Source organism: Perognathus longimembris, chromosome 4 (assembly GCF_023159225.1).
Source record: "Perognathus longimembris pacificus isolate PPM17 chromosome 4, ASM2315922v1, whole genome shotgun sequence".
NCBI classification, from domain to species: Eukaryota; Metazoa; Chordata; class Mammalia; order Rodentia; family Heteromyidae; genus Perognathus; species Perognathus longimembris.
In genome coordinates, this window is record NC_063164.1 from 38,012,533 (window position 1) to 38,030,241 (window position 17,709).

Sequence of the window (17,709 nt, forward strand, 5' to 3'; positions counted from 1 at the left end):
CCTCGGCCTGCAGGTCTGTCAGGGTGGGACGTAGGGGTGACTCCGGCCTGGCGTGCGCGCGACCCGCGTGGTAATGTGACCGCTATCCTTCCCCGGGAGCTAGCGTACATAGACCACGGAGTAAGCTTCTGAGAGCGAACTAACTTTATTGAGAGAAGGACAAGGGGAGATGATTCAGAGGGAAGGGGGTTGGCCAGGATTCCGATAGGCCAAAAGGCTGTCACTTGACCTCCAAGGGGCTGGTCACTTGACCTCCAAGGGGCTACGTCACTCTGAGGGCGCCAAACCAGGGCGGGGCTGGTAGGTGCCAGGCTGGCTGCCAGCTAAGTCGGGGGTCTATTTGCCCAACCGGTTTCTCCGGATTCCAATGTAGAGAGGGTGGCCGCATTCCCCAGCTGGGGGAGGTGCATCAAGCCCCTTCCATCAAGGGGAGAAAGATGGACCCCAACAGTAATCAGATCTACACTGACAAAATAAAGGGAATTTTTCTCTAGATATTTTTCTCCTAAATTACATGTCCAATTCCAATAAAAGTAGTTTATTTCCATCTAATTTACCAATAAAATCTTCAATAATAGCTACATATATCCAAGGGAAATCTGCTAACTAGGGAAAAATATTTATCATTTCCTGTATCAATTAACTATGCACAGACAGTATAAAGACTATATATAAAATGAACTAAAGACTGAAAATATACTTTTGAATGTTAAACACTTTATAGTCCACTTATATGCATTACACAAATCAATGATTTGCTTTCAGAATTGTCAAGAAAGTAACCGTCTGAGTGGATACTTTATTTTGGAAGAACTGGAGGACATCCATTCTCAGTTTCGTAAAACCTATCATGAAACTCTTTCCTCTAGTCAAATGAAATTCCAATACAAATTTATAAAAAACTGAGATTTGTTTTTTAAACTGTGTCCCAAACTTTAGAAGCAAATTTAGAAAATTATTAGGAATATGTGGTCTATGAAAGCAGTGGGTAGTATCTAGGTCACATATTATCTCATTTCATACCCCATTCTCCGCTGAGCTTGTTGTGAAGGTATCATAGGGCATTTTCAAGTCTTGATACAATTTTTTTTTTGGCCTGTCCTGGGCCTTGGACTCAGGGCCTGAGCACTGTCCCTGGTTTCTTTTTGTTCAAGGCTAGCAATCTACCACTTGAGCCACAGCACCACTTCTGGCCATTTTCTATATACGTGGTGCTGGGGAATCGAACACAGGGCTTCATGTATATGAGGCAAGGACTCTTGCTACTAGGCCATATTCCCAGCCCCTTGATAAAACTTTACATGAGCTGAATTGGACACACCAGATTTTAGTGACATGTACTGTTTATACATATACATGCTGCAGAAATGCAAGACCTTGATAAGGAACCATTTAAAAAATCAGGCAAACCAAGAATACGCATGAAATGTAATGCTCCTAAAATAACAAGATCTAGATTGCTAATGTGCATTTGTTTTTAACTTGAATTTTTCTATCATTCATTTCCTTTTTGAGTTTAATAAAAAAACATAACATGGAAAACTAACCAGTCAGTAAACATTTTGTTTTGGAGAGTTTCTCTTTGTCCTGCAGTTCTATTTTCTTGGCTGTGTTACCAATCTTTCTGATTAAACTTACTAGGATAAAAATTACAAAATGCATACACTATCAGGTGGTTTAAATATATCTGGTCTGCATTAATTAGAGATTAATATAAAAAGGTAAGTTACATAAAACCTTTGGTGTAATTAAAATATAAAATTTTATTAAAGATTCATTGGAATTAAGAACGTTATTTAGATTCCCATCAACAGTATATTAGAGTTCCATTTGGCTGCGCCATCACCAACATTTCTTATTGTCTGTTTTCTTACAACATAAGCACCAAGAAATAGTTACCTGCAAGAAAGGTGAGGGAGCCAAAGGGAGTGGTGTAGAGGAATGGATGGAGGAAGGTGGGTGTGGGGAGCAGCTAAGACTTTATTTTATGTGCCACAAAATTAAGAAAAGGAAGGGAAGGGATGGGTCGGAGGGGTGAAATGTTGAAGGGGTTAACTGATAAAGATGCCTTGTATTCATAAACTGCTTTGCTAATTGGCACTTCCCTTGTACAACTACTTAAAGACAATAAAAATTAAGAAATGAAAATTCTTTAGAAATGTAGTTAGAAATTTATAATAAGAAATGAGAGCTATATAAACTAAACCACAGGAAAGTGCCTTTAAATGTGAAAGTGACTTGTAATGAAAATAATTAAGAAGTGTTAAGTTTTCTTACCTGCTGAACTAAACTCTGCAAAAACATCTCTATTTGTTTGGGGCTTCCCATCTGGATCAATGTCCATGATGGTGCGCCACAATTCAGAAAATCTGGTTCTTTTCTCTTTGGGCATGTATATTCCATGCCATAGTGCTTTCAGCATATAGTCAATATGGATCAGAATCTGCCCAATTCTGGTATCGTAATAAGCAGGAGGCAAATGACAAGAAGAACTCTGATCATAATTAGCTTCTAAACTGATGGAAGGAATTTGATTTAAGCAATAAATTCCAACAGACAACTCTCTTATGATCTGATGGACTTCCCTGTAGTCTAAGAGGGCAGAAGGGTCCACAGGAGTCAGTAGAATTGCAGTAGAGAAGCCTACATTATTCATTTGACTCATTAGTCCACACGGGGTGTCCAGTTGGAAGCGAACATCCTCTTTGGAAGACAACCAACTAACTAGGGCTGTAGTTAGTAATTCTTGTACTTCACTCCGATCATATTTTTCAAAGAAAGCAGAAGCGTTTCTCTGTATTGCTAAATTTTCTAGGTAAGTTTGTTCATCTTGAACTTGATCAGGTCTAGGTATTCCTTTTTTGGGCAACCTTAGCATTTCTGATTAAGCCTAATGTATCCTTGGTGAAGTTTCTGCAACAAATAAAAGTGAAAAGACAAGTAATAAAGTTTACTGTGGTAAAGAAGTCAGATTTCCCTAGAAATAGATGTGCATCTTTCATCTCTCTAAAGTTCATCTTTTCACAGCCAACGTTTTATTTTTCAATTTTAAACTAATAACAGCATGAAAAAGCAGAAATTTGAAGAAACTAAAATTGTAAAGCCTGTACTATCAATCATGTTCTGCTTTTCCAATACCAGTAAATATTGAAAAGTACAATCATTTGCTTCATAACAATATTTCTGACAAGATCATATATTTTTTATGGATGGCTCAAGATTATATTGCCTCATGAGAAGGTAGACATGTTTGTCTAGGTATACTCTGAAGTTTGTACTAACATACTTCTCAGAATATGTCCTCAGTGTTAAGAAAGTGATAAGAACATGTCAGAAAAAAAAGATTAGTTTATACACAGGAAAGTACTACTAAACATTTACTGTTTTGTATATTTTTGTTTAGTTTTCTTTCTTCAGTTTTTTAAGTTACTAGAATGAAGATGGGTTAAGAAGCATGGCTGAGGGCTGGGGATATAGCCTAGTGGCAAGAGTGCCTGCCTCGGATACACGAGGCCCTAGGTTCGATTCCCCAGCACCACATATACAGAAAACGGCCAGAAGCGGCGCTGTGGCTCAAGTGGCAGAGTGCTAGCCTTGAGCGGGAAGAAGCCAGGGACAGTGCTCAGGCCCTGAGTCCAAGGCCCAGGACTGGCCAAAAAAAAAAAAAAAAAAAAAAAAAAAAAAAAGAAGCATGGCTGAAGTGAGTGTCTGCTGTCTAGCAAGCACAGGTGCTGAGTTCAATTCCCAGAACTGCCAACAGAAAGATAGAGATAGACAGAGATGAAGGACCTGCTTTAAAAAATGAAAGAAGAAAATATTATTGAACTTTCAGTTTGCTTTCTTTTCTTAAAAAAATTTTTCCCTATTGCTAAGGATTTAACTGATGGCTAGATTCTAGACAAGAACTCTATGACTGAGCTGAATGCGCAGCCCAGTACAGCCCTGTTTTGGTGGACCTAAATATTTTAAAAATTCATAATATTTCTTTTTTTTTATTTGTTTTTGTTTTTGTTGCCAGTCCTGGGGCGTGGACTCAGGGCCTGAGCACCGTCCCTGGCTTCTTTTTGCTCAAGGCTAGCACTCTACCTCTTGAGCCACAGCGCCACTTCTGGCTTTTTTCTATATATGTGGTGCTGAGGAATGGAACCCAGGGCTTCATGTATACGAGGTGAGCACTTTACCATTAGGCCATATTCCCAGCCCTACAAAAAAATTCGTATTATTTCTATGTATCTCATTAAATTGGCCCCCATTAGACAGAGATTCTCAAAATTTATCTTGCATCTAATTACCTGAGACTTATTAAAACACACATTGTTGGATGCCACTGGAGTTTCTGATACTGACAACTGATCTGGGGCCAGAGAATTTCTATAAAGTTAAGAAGACACAGAAACTACTGGTCTGGGCATTGGATGATAGATAGGTTGTGTTCTGCCCACTTCACAGACTTAGACTGAGAGACTAAGGTTGTTACAGGACATGACTAAGGTTAAACACCCTTCAGACTCAGAACCTGGTGAGTCTATACTCCATCTCAAGACCCATGCCCACAACCAGGTGGTATCTGCCATGGACATGGGGAAGAACAAGAAAATGGGAGAAGCCTACTTGAAAGGGAAGCTGTGTTCTTCATGGTCCTGAGATGGTGCTTCCCTAGAATAGTTTCTTTCTGGACCTTGATACTTGGTCAGACCCCGGGGAGATATTGTAGATTCTGAATGGCTCTTCTGGGTCTGCTTGCTCCTCGGTCTGTTTGCCCAACGTGGCCAGAAGCCCTCCTGGAAACTGTCTGTCTGGTCTTGGATGCCTGTTGTTCCTCTGAAGTAGGTCAAAGCCCTTGGTTCTCTTGCCCTTTGGTTGAGCTTGCACAGACTGGAGATGAGGCCAGAGGGACTTAGTACACAAGTGGCCTCATGGTCATTTGCCAGTGCTTACATTTCTGCCATATTGATGAGTCTCCTAAGCACTCTAGAACTCAATCCACTGTCATACTGAGCCTTGTTTCTGTTAAAACACAAAAAAGAATGGCAAACGTGAGAGTCTTTGAGGGAATTCCAAATTGGAATCCTATGTTCATCATCTGTCCAATGAACATTTATGGAATACCAATTATGACCCAGGTTCTGTGTTAGCTGCTTGAGACTCTAGAACAGGAAAATCACAATACTTTGAGATTACAGTTAAGCAGATAACCATACTGATGTATTTGCTAATGGAAGCTCTAATGACTGCACCTGAAAGTAAATTAGAGCAGGAATTCAAAAATTCTCCCTAAGAAAGCAACTTTTCAGTAATTTCTTTTTTGTACTGGGAATTGAACTCAGAGCCTAGAGGTTGCTAGGTAAGTACTCTACTACTTCAGCCATGGCTGAAGTCCTGAGGAGTGATTTTATTTATTTATTTATTATTATTATTTTTTTTTGGCCAGTCCTGGGCCTTGGACTCAGGGCCTAAGCACTGTCCCTGGCTTCTCCCCGCTCAAGGCTAGCACTCTGCCACTTGATCCACAGCGCCGCTTCTGGCTGTTTTCTGTATATGTGGTGCTGGGGAATCGAACCTAGGGCCTCGGGTATACCGAGGCAGGCACTCTTGCCACTAGGCTATATCCCCAGCCCCTGAGGAGTGATTTTAAAACTGAGCATGGTAGAGGACAAACAGCCATCCAAGCAAAGAATTGAAGTATCTTTAGGGATAGGGATCATTAGCAGGTAAGGATGAATTGAGAGTAAAGTTGAACGTCTTGACTAACATAAAACACAACAGAGAACAAGAGGTGTGGGCACCAAACTAGAGGTTGTGAGGGATAGGCCTGTTTTGACCTTATCCTTAAATATTGAGCTAAGATGGTGGTAGCCAAGTAAAGGCTAGGATGGTTGCAACTGGACATGGTAAGGGTACTGTGGATCAATTTCAGAAACAAGGTAGCTTATTAGGAAAAAGTGTGTAAAAAGGAAGATGGTATCAAGATGACTCTTCAGCTTCTGTCAGGACCCATAGGGTGTCAAGAACAAGATTCTGAGTTGTGGACACAATTCTCCTTGAAGTAACCTAAGAAACAGAGGTCAAATATACCTTATAGATATCTAGATGTGGGCCAAGAATGGAAGCTAGAGTGAAATAAATTTGGGCAGGGTTATGGTAATAAAATCTAGAATGAATGGTTACAATCATCATGTTGGGACTCAACATGGAGACCTTTGAAAGTTAACACTTAAAGGTTAGGTAGAGAGGGTAGAGTCAGCAAAGACACTGAGAGCCGGGAAGAGGAAAACTAGTCAGTGGCCAGAACTCTTTAAAAAATAATAGCCAACTTTGTTGGATTTTGCTGCTACATCAGAGATGAGAAATTAAAACTTTCACTGAATTGAGCAACATGAAGGTTCTTGGGGAGCAGAATTGACATGGAAGTTTTGAAGATTTGTGAGATGGAGTAAACTTGACATGGAGGAAGTTTGGAAGATTTGTGAGAGAGCATTTACAAGATTAAAAAGTTTCTGGTGGGCTAAGGCAAAAGTACCAAGTATTGTTCAGGAATATGAACCCCAAGTAAATTGTTTAGCTTATCAAAACCTATTCTCGACAAAAGGGCCTGTCTAGAGTTTCTGAATGTAACTACCATGTTGAGAGTTAAGTTTAGGAAAAGCGCAGTCTCTCCACTTTCCCACAAGACTTCTGACAACAGATGTACCTTCAATTCTCCAACTTTGAACATCACTCAGGTTGTTCAATAACTTAAGTCAATTTTAATTGATCCCATCTACCCAGTTAAGTATAAGATCCCACAAGTTATTAATTTAGTCCCATAAGACAGGCTCTACTTCAGAAGTCAATTACAAGTTGTACCTTCTGAAAACAAGCTACCAATTAGGGGTCCCAAAAGCCTTCCTTGATAATTTTCTAGAAAGGCTTACATTTGCTGGCTTATTATAAAGGATATAAGCCAGGAACTGCAAGAGGAAGGAGATGTATAGGACAATGTACTTTGGGGGTGGAATGGCAAAGACAGATTCCATGCCCTCTGTTTAAGCTGTCTCCCAGAACCTCCATGTGTTACAAAAAGCAGAAACTCATCAAACCTTTTTTCAAAAGTTTTTAATACAGACTAATCTCCAGCCACAGCACTTTACTTCCTAGAAGTGGATGGGTGAGGCTTAAAATTTCAACTATTTATGAAAACTCTCATTCTGTGCTGTCTAGGATGAATGATTCAAAAATAGCCTAAGTATGCCTTAGAAGGGATTATCATAAGAAGATACTGCCATCATGTTTTTTTTTTCTTTTCCAGTCCTGGGCTTTGAACTCAGGGCCTGAACACTGTCCCTGGCTTCTTTTTGCTCAAGGATAGCACTGTCACTTGAGCCACAGTGCCACTTCTGGCCATTTTCTATATATGTAGTGCCGAGGAATCGAACCCAGGGCTTCATGTATATGAGGCAAGCACTCTTGCCATTAGGCCATATTTCCAGCCCCCCGCCATCATTTTATACAATGACAAGACAGAGTACTTTATTTTTATAACTGATATTCAGTAAATAATGTACTATCATATTATGATTTAATATCCTTTCAAAAGAAAAACTTTCTAAGAAATATGGAGCCTTCCACATTTATCAGATGCTCTTTCATTATTTTTTTCCATTTTTGCAATTCTAGATCCAAACTGCATGGCCCGTTTTGGCAGAATAGCAGAGGCTGTAAGACCAAGTTCCACAGCTGCAAGACGTAGAAGTAGTTTTTCACCAATCCCACGGGGTAGAGTCAAATTTGCCTTTTCCCAAATTGGTAGGGCATTTAGGAAGGAGACAACATTTTCATCCAGAAAAGGAAATCTATAAAATAAATAGATATGTAGTCACTATGTAAACACAATTAAATCTGTTCATGCTCATTTACATATTTTATGGCTACAATTGGATCACATGAAAAAAGTTCTTCCTAACATGGAAAGGTTAATACATATGTTGCAAAGCAAATTAAGTCTCAATAAGTAAATCAGTGTATATTGTTGAGAAATCATTTCAAACTGTTTTCCAAGGTATCTTGGGAAACAAGTATGATACTAATTAACTAATCAATCTAACTGAATCAAATCTTTATCAGGTCCAAAAAAAAAGAAACCCAAAGATGAAACCAGGACAGAAGAGGTCCACAATCATGAACTTACTAAAAACTTTCAGTATCAAAATTATTTACACATTAAACAAAATTGGGGAAGACAGTACTAGAGTTAACTCATATGTGGTCTTACTGACTCTTCTGTCTGGACTGGCCTGGAACCATAATCTTCCCAATTATCTATCAGTTTAGGATTATGTAGCTTAGGATGACAGGTGTGTATCATTGTGACCGGCTATCAGTTGAGGAATCTTATAAACTTTTTTTGCTGAGATGGGCCTTACACCATCTTCCCATTTTCAGTTTCCCAAGTATTAGGATTATAGGCATGAGTTACCGGTACCTGAATGTTTTTACTTTCAATTGTCCATTTAGAAAAAAATTGATATGCTAAAACTAAATAATCTTAATTTTTGAAAAATGACTTTCTATCACATATTTTCATTTTTTAATTTCCTCCACAAATTCTAGGTCTTCTATTTTTTTTCTTTACAAAACTTTTACCACCCTTTCTCCCACTCCTACTGATTCTTCAAAATGAAGTACAATCACATTGGTGTTGAAATTTCATTCATTTTATTCTAGCTCAAACAGAAAGACTGAAAAGGACCAAGGCATTTGTTATATAAGATACCTTATAAAAATAAATTGCAAAGGCAAATTTAGACTAATCAAATATATCAGTTATTATGTATGCCAAATAAGATACAAAAATATCTATCTTAGATCTAACTACTAAAAGGATGTTTGTTATACCACAATTTTGTATTAGCTATTTGAAAACTCTTCATACACATTTTTATCTGAGTATAACATAATAGTTTCATGAGGGAATTAACTGTTTCATTTTGACATGGATGAAATATTAAACTTAATTTCTTTAAAGTTTTTCCCTATCTCTTCTTTTTCCAATACTTCAAAGAAGAAACAATATACAGATTTTGTAGTCTAATATTAGTTATATATTTACAATGAAACCTTGAAAACTATAAGAGAAGAGCCAAGTGTGGTAGATACTGTACACCTGCAATCTCAGATATTTAGGATGTAAAGGCAAGACAATCTTGATTTTGAGTTCAGCCTGGGCAAAATTATCCAGATCCTATCTCAAAAAGAAAATATAAATGAAAAAAAAAAAAAAGACAAGGCATGGCTTAACAGAGTGTTTGCCTAAAATATCCAAGATAAAAAGTTAAAAAAAATAACAATAGGTGGTGGGGCAAAAAAAAAAAAAAATGGCAATAGTAGTCAAAACCTTACATGTATCAAGAGTGGCAAAACAAGAATTGTGATTGTGTAAGGGCAACCATGATTTACCTGTAAGTCCCTGTTTTTGCAGGCTGGTACTCTTCTTTTTCCTGGTCAGTTGTTGGGCTTGAACTCAGGGCCTGGACACTGTCCCTGAGCTCTTTTGCTCAAGAATTGTGTTCTATCACTTTGAGCCACAGCCTAATTTCCAGTTTTTGAGTAGGTGATTAGAGATAAGGGTCTCACAAAGGCTTTTCTGAACTGTAATCCTCGGATCTCAGCCTCCAGATTAGCTAGGATTACAGGTGTGAGCCACTGGCATCCAGCTAGTACTCTTCAAATAGAGTTGTACTCATCCTTAAACAGAGTTCTATTTATGACTAGATGCTATATCTTTAAAGTAAATTCATCTGTCAAAGTTTTAGATATTCTTCAATATGAATAAATTGTGTTTAAAACAACAAACAAACAAAAAAACAACCCTCAATCCAGGCATTGGTGGCTTAGACTCTTAGCTCTTAGCTCCACAACTAGTGGGGCTGTGGCTCAAGTGGTAGAGTGCTAGCCTTGTGCACAAAATGCTCAGGGACAGAGCCCAGGCTCTAACTTCAAGCCCTAGGACTGACACACCTGCGCACGCACACAAATGAAGATAGAGGGGATTCTAGACTGGTGAACATGTTCAAACATGCTCACACCTCATACATACATACATACACACACACGCACGCACGCACGCACACACAAAAAAGGTAGGAATCAGTCCGGTACTGGAACCACGGTTCAAATAAGTATAGATCTCTAAAGGCAGAAATGTCTATAGAGACAGAGCTGCATTCTGTAACACTGGAGAAAGCTATGGGTGTGACTTAAGGTTTATAGCCTCAAAACAAAAACCTTTTATGTACCTTCTCTTAGCTTGGTGCTGGTGGCTGTCCTGTAATCTTAGCTACTTAGAAGGCTGTGATTGGGAGAACTGCTAGACCAGGCAAAAAGTTCACAAGACATCTTAATCAATAGCTGCTATGGTAATAAGTACCTGTCATTTAAGCTACATGCAAGGACACATTTCCAGGTCAGCTTGGGGAAAGAAGTTTACAAGATCCTATCTAAGCAACAACAACAAAAATCTTATGTGTGGTAGAGGACATCTGTCATCCAGGTATGGCAGAAATTGTAAAATGGAGGACTGCTGGCTAGCTGGGGCAAAAGCTACACTGTATCTTAAAACTAACCAGAGCAAAAATGGCTGGAGGTGTGTCTTAAGCTGTAGAGTACCTGCCAAGACAGTACAAAGTCTTTAGCTCTAATCCTAGTATGTATTCCCTAATAAAACGTTCCCTTGGAATTGCACTAGCTCAGTTCTAGTCTTTTATCATCTTGAGAACAATTATGCCATCACACCACCTTGGAACATACTGAAAAGACACTTCTTTAAGAATGAGTTTTGAATAACAACTGCTCCACTTGTTATCCCAGCTTTGCTTCTGAGTGATTATAAAGCCAATATATTTTTCTTGCTTCTATTATTTCCATAAACAGCCTTCAAAGGGGGACAACAAAAACTTTGAAGTCTTTTTTTTTTTTTTTGTCAGTCTTAGGGCTTGGACTCAGGGCCTGAGCACTATCCCTAGCTTCTTTTTGCTCAAGGCTAGCTAGCACTCTACTACTTGAGCCACAGCACCACTTCTGGCTTTTTCTGTTTATGTGGTGCTGAGGAATTGAACCCAGGGCTTCATGCATGCTAGGCAAGCACTCTACAGCTAAGCCACATTCTCAGTCCCAAGTCGGTATATTCTCTGAGCCAGGTGCTGGTAGCCCATGCCTGTAATCCTAACTACTCAAGAGGCTGAGATCTGAGGATCACAGTTCAAAGCCAGCCTAGGCAGGAAACTCCATTGAGATTCTTATCCCCAATAAACTACTCAAAAAAAAGCCAGAAGTAGCACTGTGGCTCAAGTGGTAAAGCACTAGACTTGAGCACAGAGAAGCTCAGGGTCAGAGCCCAAGCACTAAATTCAAGCCCCAGGACCAGTGGAGCCTTTTAAACTCCTAGGTTTTTCTTTCTTTTTTTTTTGGCCAGTCCTGGGCCTTGGACTCAGGGCCTGAGCACTGTCCCTGGCTTCTTCCCGCTCAAGGCTAGCACTCTGCCACTTGAGCCACAGCGCCGCTTCTGGCCGTTTTCTGTATATGTGGTGCTGGGGAATCGAACCTAGGGCCTCGTGTATCCGAGGCAGGCACTCTTGCCACTAGGCTATATCCCCAGCCCGTTTTTTCTTGGTATATGTGTAAGATCTTCCCTTCAGATGGGTCTCAGTTTGTAACCCAAGCTGGCCTTGATTGATCATGCTATGTAGTACAGACTGGCCTCAAACTTTTGATCCTCATGCTTCAGCCTCCCCAGTGCTGAGATGTTAAATGTGCATCATACTTAGTGGGAAACCTTCTGTTTTTACTAAAACATTGGCCCCCAAATAATTAGAATTACCTTGCTTCTTTGCCATGATCACCAATAACTCTGTCATCACGACCAAGATTTCTAGAAGAAATTCGACCCAGTTCCATTGCTATTTCCTTATTCAGTCCTTCCAAACCCAGGGTCTGAAAACGAATACGATGACGAGCATAACCTGCAAGTTGTTCATCAGCACCAATTCCAGTAAGAATTACCTAGAAGTGTTTTAGGAAATCCAGATAAAAATATAACTATACGTAACTAACTATATGTAACTATATGCAAAAAAGAAATTAAGACAAGAGCTTTAAAAATCATAATCCAAAGTAATTTGGGGGGAAAAACTCCAAGGTCAGAAAATAGTAAAACATGCTCAGTTTTTTAAGAAGTCACAGATACCGCACTGTAATTTAAATGCAGCTAAAACATGCTATATTTCTAATTTTACATAATTAAAGATTTTTAGGATCAAAATTAGGCCTTGGAACTTCTTTTGAGAAATACAGGGCCATACCTTTGCACTGCTCTGATAAGACTTCACATCATCCTGTGTTACTAGCCAACCAATTCCTCTAGAAGCAAACCAGACTGCACAGCCAATGCTATCATCCAAAACTGTATCCAAAGGCTGAACTAAGTGACATATTTGTGTTCTTCTTAGTTTCTGCAGTTCTTCCAGAGAAACATTAATTTCAACAAAATTCCAAATTCGAAAAGGATTAACAGCCTGTAATTCTCTTAGTCCAGTTCTTCCTGTAATTCTATCCGGAACATTATAAGAACTATCATCATTTGTAGAGACTCCTTCAGAGGGTATTTCACAGAGATATTTGGCTTTACTCCTTTCTTCATGAAAACTAGTTGGCCTGTTCTTTTCTTTCATCATAAAAGCCACATTGAGGAGATCAATTGGCTCATCTAAAGGAATATGACGATCAGCAAGAGTTGCAATTACCATGGAATCAATGCCTCCAGAAAACAGTATAGCAACATTCGCTTTCCTAGTACTAGTTTTCAAGACTTCTTTTGGTGCCCAATTTTTGTCTCTGACTAAATTCAAGACACGTCTTTTGACTGCAATATTCAAGACATCAATGAACCGCTGAACTACTTTTTTCATGTGCTGATCTGTAAGGAGGACCTGAAGTGTTTCTCTTGTAGGTGGAACACTGGAATTGTTTCTGCACTGCATTTCCACTGTAGCTGCAGGTAACGTTGTATTTAAAGGGACAATAGGATTTTCAAGATAGAGTTTGGCTTCATTTGCTACCACTGATACAAATGTCTGTAACTCTGCTGAACTTTGAGTCAGGCTATTAACATATTCTTCCATAACATTCTCTTCAGAAATATATTTCCATGGATACAATTTTAAAATCACACACCTAGAAATGGCAGTAGATTTGAGATCAATTTTGAAAATTCCAGATGCTGGAACTTCTTGCCAATGATTTGTTACTCCAGATGTTTGGGTGCCAACTGAAGAGAGGCAGAAATTCTTGCCCACATTACTAAAATGCCAAAGCAAGCTCCGGCGACCAAAAAAGTCCCTACCAAACCATAAGTAATGACTAGAGGCTTGATAATATATAAATGACCAAGGACCTTGGACTTTTGAGAAGAGTGACAAGATATCAGATTCATTTTTACAAGCAGAAAGATTATTAAACATAATTTGAGTGTCATTCTCTTCAGCCTCAATCTTTATTCCACTGAAGACTTCTCCATTCCACAGGAACACATTGCCTCTTTCATCTTCCACTGGCTGTACAGTCAAAACACCTCTCAAGTGAAGGACATGACCAGAGAATAAACACTGGTAGTCAGCATCAGATTTTAACAACTGTTTACCACTACTGGGTCCCCGTCGTTTAAGATTATATAGTAAATCTTCTTTTAACTCTTTACTAAAATGCTCAGCAGAAAAGCTTACAGAACAACAAATGCCACACATTGTTATGCAAAATGAGGGCAACTATTATTTCTTGATTGGAGCCTTTTCCAAGTTTTCTATTTCTTGGTATTCTTTTTTTAGTTCATCTAAGATATCTGTGGAAGGGAGAAAGAAAAAAATGTAAAACCAACAATTTGTGAAATTTTTCTCAGTAAATCATAGGACAATATAGGATAGTTATAAAATCATAGCATATGGATATATATATATACGTATATATATTGTACTAGTGCCTAATAATAATCTACAATGGACTGACAGAGAATATTAATCATTTAGAGATCATTTCCATTCATGGAGTACTTATATCTGCCCAGGCATTTGGCCAAGCTCTCTATCTACAATCTTTAAATCCTACAAGACCTCAAAGTCAACGTATTTCATTCGGTCACAAGGTACAAAGTGCAATGATTTTTTTCCCCCTACTTCTTTCAAACTCTCAATCAAGTTACTATTGCTCTCTAACAAATCTTACAGATTCTTTTAATTGCAAACTTATCTTTGAAAGTCTTAACTTGAAGAAAATCACTGTACTAATTTCACATATACAAACTCTCGGGTATACTTCAATTGAGGTAAAACTATGGAATTTCCACAGAAATATTTTCTATTCTATTCCATATATAATACTTACTTTTTCTTTCAGAAAGCATTTCTGTTCGGTCTGCAAGAAAGAATATGTTGCTGTTTTGTTGTTGCCTATATACTTTCTGCAAAAGATAATTTAGGCAAATATCAGGATTTGATCTAAGAAGTAGCATATGTCAAAACTCTTATTATTCTTAATTCTTGAACTCCCAGATGTTCCAAATATATGTCCAGTAAATACATAGAAATAGACAAATGAAAAAAGATCAACTGTTATTCTACCACTCAGAAACTGCTACAGTTTTCATCAAGGAAAACTTTTTTTTTTTCCTCTTCATATAGGATTTAAAAAAAAAAGTCTACTACCAGGTGCAGGTAGCTCATGCCTATAATTCTGGATACATAGGAGGCTTAGATCTAAGGCTCATGATTCAAAGCCAGCCAGAGCAGGAAAGAAGAGTGGGGCTTTGGCTCAAATAGTAGAGCAGGAGCCTTGAGCAAAAAAGCCCAAGGATAGTGCCCAGGCCCTAGTTCAAGCCCTAGGCAAAGAACACAAACAAATAAATCCACTGGGGCTGGGAATATGGCCTAGTGGTAAAGGTGCTTGCCTTGTATAAATGAAGCCATGGGTTCGATTCCCCAGCACCACATATATAGAAAATAGCCTGAGTGGCACTGTGGCTCAAGTGGCAGAGTGCTAGCCTTGAGCAAAGAAGAAGCCAGGGACAGTGCTCAGGCCCTGAGTCCAAGCCCCAGGACTGCCCAAAAATAAATAAATGAATGAATGAATGAATGAATGAATGAATTAAATAAATCTACCAACTTAAAGGCTTGTAATATACTTCTACAGATAAACAACGTATTGAGACTATTTTCCTTATTAATAAAGATTCTTATAGATTACTGCATGAACAGAGCATACTAGTTGATTTGCTTTGACTTTAAAATTTTAGGGATTTAGAGCATTACCAATTCTTCTCTATCATAAATGGATTTTTTTTTTTTTTGGGCCAGTCCTGGGCCTTGGACTCAGGGCCTGAGCACTGTCCCTGGCTTCTTCCCGCTCAAGGCTAGCACTCTGCCACTTGAGCCACAGTGCCGCTTCTGGCCGTTTTCTGTATATGTGGTGCTGGGGAATCGAACCTAGGGCCTCGTGTATCCGAGGCAGGCACTCTTGCCACTAGGCTATATCCCCAGCCCCATAAATGGATTTTTTTTTTTTTTTTTTTTTTTTTGCCAGTCCTGGGGCTTGGACTCAGGGCCTGAGCACTGTCCCTGGCTTCTTCCCGCTCAAGGCTAGCACTCTGCCACTTGAGCCACAGCGCCGCTTCTGGCCGTTTTCTGTATATGTGGTGCTGGGGAATCGAACCTAGGGCCTCGTGTATCCGAGGCAGGCACTCTTGCCACTAGGCTATATCCCCAGCCCCCATAAATGGATTTTTTGATGAACAACTTTGTAAGTAAATTTTTGTATACATTCACAATTGCTTATCAATTAATTTAAACAGAACTGCTAGGACAAAATTTTAGATGACTTTGATATCTTTTGCCAATTTGCCCTTCAGAAAAAGCTTACTATTTTTGCTTATCTTCTAATATTACAGAAGTGAAAAACTATAAATGTCTAAACTCTGTTAACCAAATAATTTTAAAATGTTTTAATGAACCAATAATAATTTATTCCTGAACTTTAAAATGTACTTTTCTCAGTGAAGCTACACATGAAGCAGTAGCTTGCTTATTTATGTATGCATTGATAGAAATAGCATTAAATAACCATGTTAAGCATTTACCTAAATTTTGGGGACAAGGGAAAGAAATTCCATTTGATCAATATTATGCTCAATTGCTTAAAGGAATAGTTTCATTTCATCTTAACAGTTTGACTTACTTCAAAAGAAAACCATCAGATTCAATTATTAAATATTATTAGAATAATGGCTATAAGATATTAAAGTACAACTAGCACCATTTGTTTCAAAGATAATGTCAATGGTCGAGATGGGGAAAGACATCTTCAACTATTGAGATCTATTTACACCATAAACAAGCAAATGATACAAAAATATGTTTCAAATAGCGGAGTATCCTTGGGCAAAAAAGTCAAGTGAGAGCCTGAAGCCCTGAAATCTTGTCTCGCTATTGGCATTTACAATAAACAAACACAACACAACAAAACACTCTGAACTAGGACATTTCACTTTTGCAATTTAACTACAAAGGTGCTGAAATCTATTACTTTTTGATATACACGACATAGTTCTCGTATATGTATTTCTAACACCTTTAATAGTTGAATATAAATAACCATGCCTCCCACATACTGTGCAGAATTTTTCTAATTGCTTACCCTATTCTTCTTCAGGTTAGAAAGTTCATCCACAACAATTTTTTGTTCTTTAATCTATTAAAATAAAGAAAAACTTAAGTCAGCTACACACATACATACAAACATATGGGTGTCAGGCCACACCCATATCTACACACACCCACGGCTGTCAGAACACACACACACACACGCGCGCGCGCGCGCGCGGATGCCAGGCCGGCTCACTGGAAGGAGCTCGCCCATGACAGAACAGGTTTGCCGGCGGGGGATGGGATGGTGGTGAGGCGGGCGGTTTGAAAAGTATGAAGGGTTCAAAGCAAGCCAGAGTCGGCCTCCATACTTCGTGGGTCTAACCTCGGGCCGCGTTTCTGCGCCTCTTTCCATAGAACTATTTTTTCGGAAAAGGGAAAGCAACCTGGTTAAGCTGAGGTGGGACCAGTCTCCACACGCCGGGTCCTGGGTTTCGGGCCTTCCCATGGATTGTGCCACTCACCCTGCTGCAAAGATTCTCCTTCTGTGCCACGGAATGATCGGTGGAGACCAGCGAAGCGCCGTCGTCCCGGGCCACTCTGCCGCCGGGCATCTCCACTCCGTGCAAAATGAAGAGCAAAGGCGCGCAGCAGAGACGTCACCGAGCTGCCCGGCCGCGCGCGTCCTCCCGGAGGCGCCACTCACTTCGCTCCCTTCCCAGGAGTCCGTGCGCCCACATGACGCCTGCGCAGACAGGATATAGCCGCCGAATGCTACTGCACATGCGTATTACTGCTCAGTGCGCGAAAGCCCGGGTCGTCGCGGTGACAGAACCTGAGCGTCGCCCCCTGGCGGAGCGCGTGTAGAAGCTCCTTTGATTTCTTCGTGGCCTAACATCCAAGTGAACGACGACGTCACGTACGCCTCCCAGTGGTAAATGTCAGGAATAGTAGAAAAGCGGAAATTTCATTTCATACTTATTGTCTGGGCAAAGACAGAAGCTGAGGCATGGATGTCAGACGTGCAGGAGTAACTTTACCACAGTGA

At 39.4% G+C, this 17,709-nt stretch overlaps 2 protein-coding genes across 3 annotated transcripts in view; both read right to left on the reverse strand.

Moving 5' to 3' along the window:
- The window catches only part of Ankar (ankyrin and armadillo repeat containing), a 55,247-nt gene extending 51,912 nt beyond the window's left edge, over positions 1–3,335 (reverse strand). The window contains exon 1 of the mRNA XM_048345102.1: positions 2,278–3,335. Within this exon, the coding sequence (XP_048201059.1) occupies positions 2,278–2,878 (601 nt within the window). The 5' untranslated portion in view covers positions 2,879–3,335. The remainder of the gene's footprint in view (positions 1–2,277) is intronic.
- A 4,152-nt stretch (positions 3,336–7,487) lies between these two features.
- Asnsd1 (asparagine synthetase domain containing 1) lies at positions 7,488–17,309 on the reverse strand. 2 transcript variants are annotated; one of them, XM_048345103.1, is made up of 6 exons: positions 17,186–17,309; positions 16,714–16,767; positions 14,410–14,485; positions 12,336–13,870; positions 11,855–12,036; positions 7,488–7,832 (listed from the first exon to the last, which is right to left on the reverse strand). In XM_048345103.1, exons 4-6 carry the CDS (start codon positions 13,773–13,775, stop codon positions 7,586–7,588), a joined length of 1,869 nt encoding a protein of 622 aa, XP_048201060.1. In that variant the 5' UTR covers positions 13,776–13,870; positions 14,410–14,485; positions 16,714–16,767; positions 17,186–17,309; the 3' UTR covers positions 7,488–7,585. The 2 variants fall into 2 exon arrangements, with proteins under 2 accessions (XP_048201060.1, XP_048201061.1); XM_048345104.1 differs by lacking the exon at positions 16,714–16,767 and having other exon boundaries at positions 17,186–17,304.
- Positions 17,310–17,709: the final 400 nt, after the last annotated feature.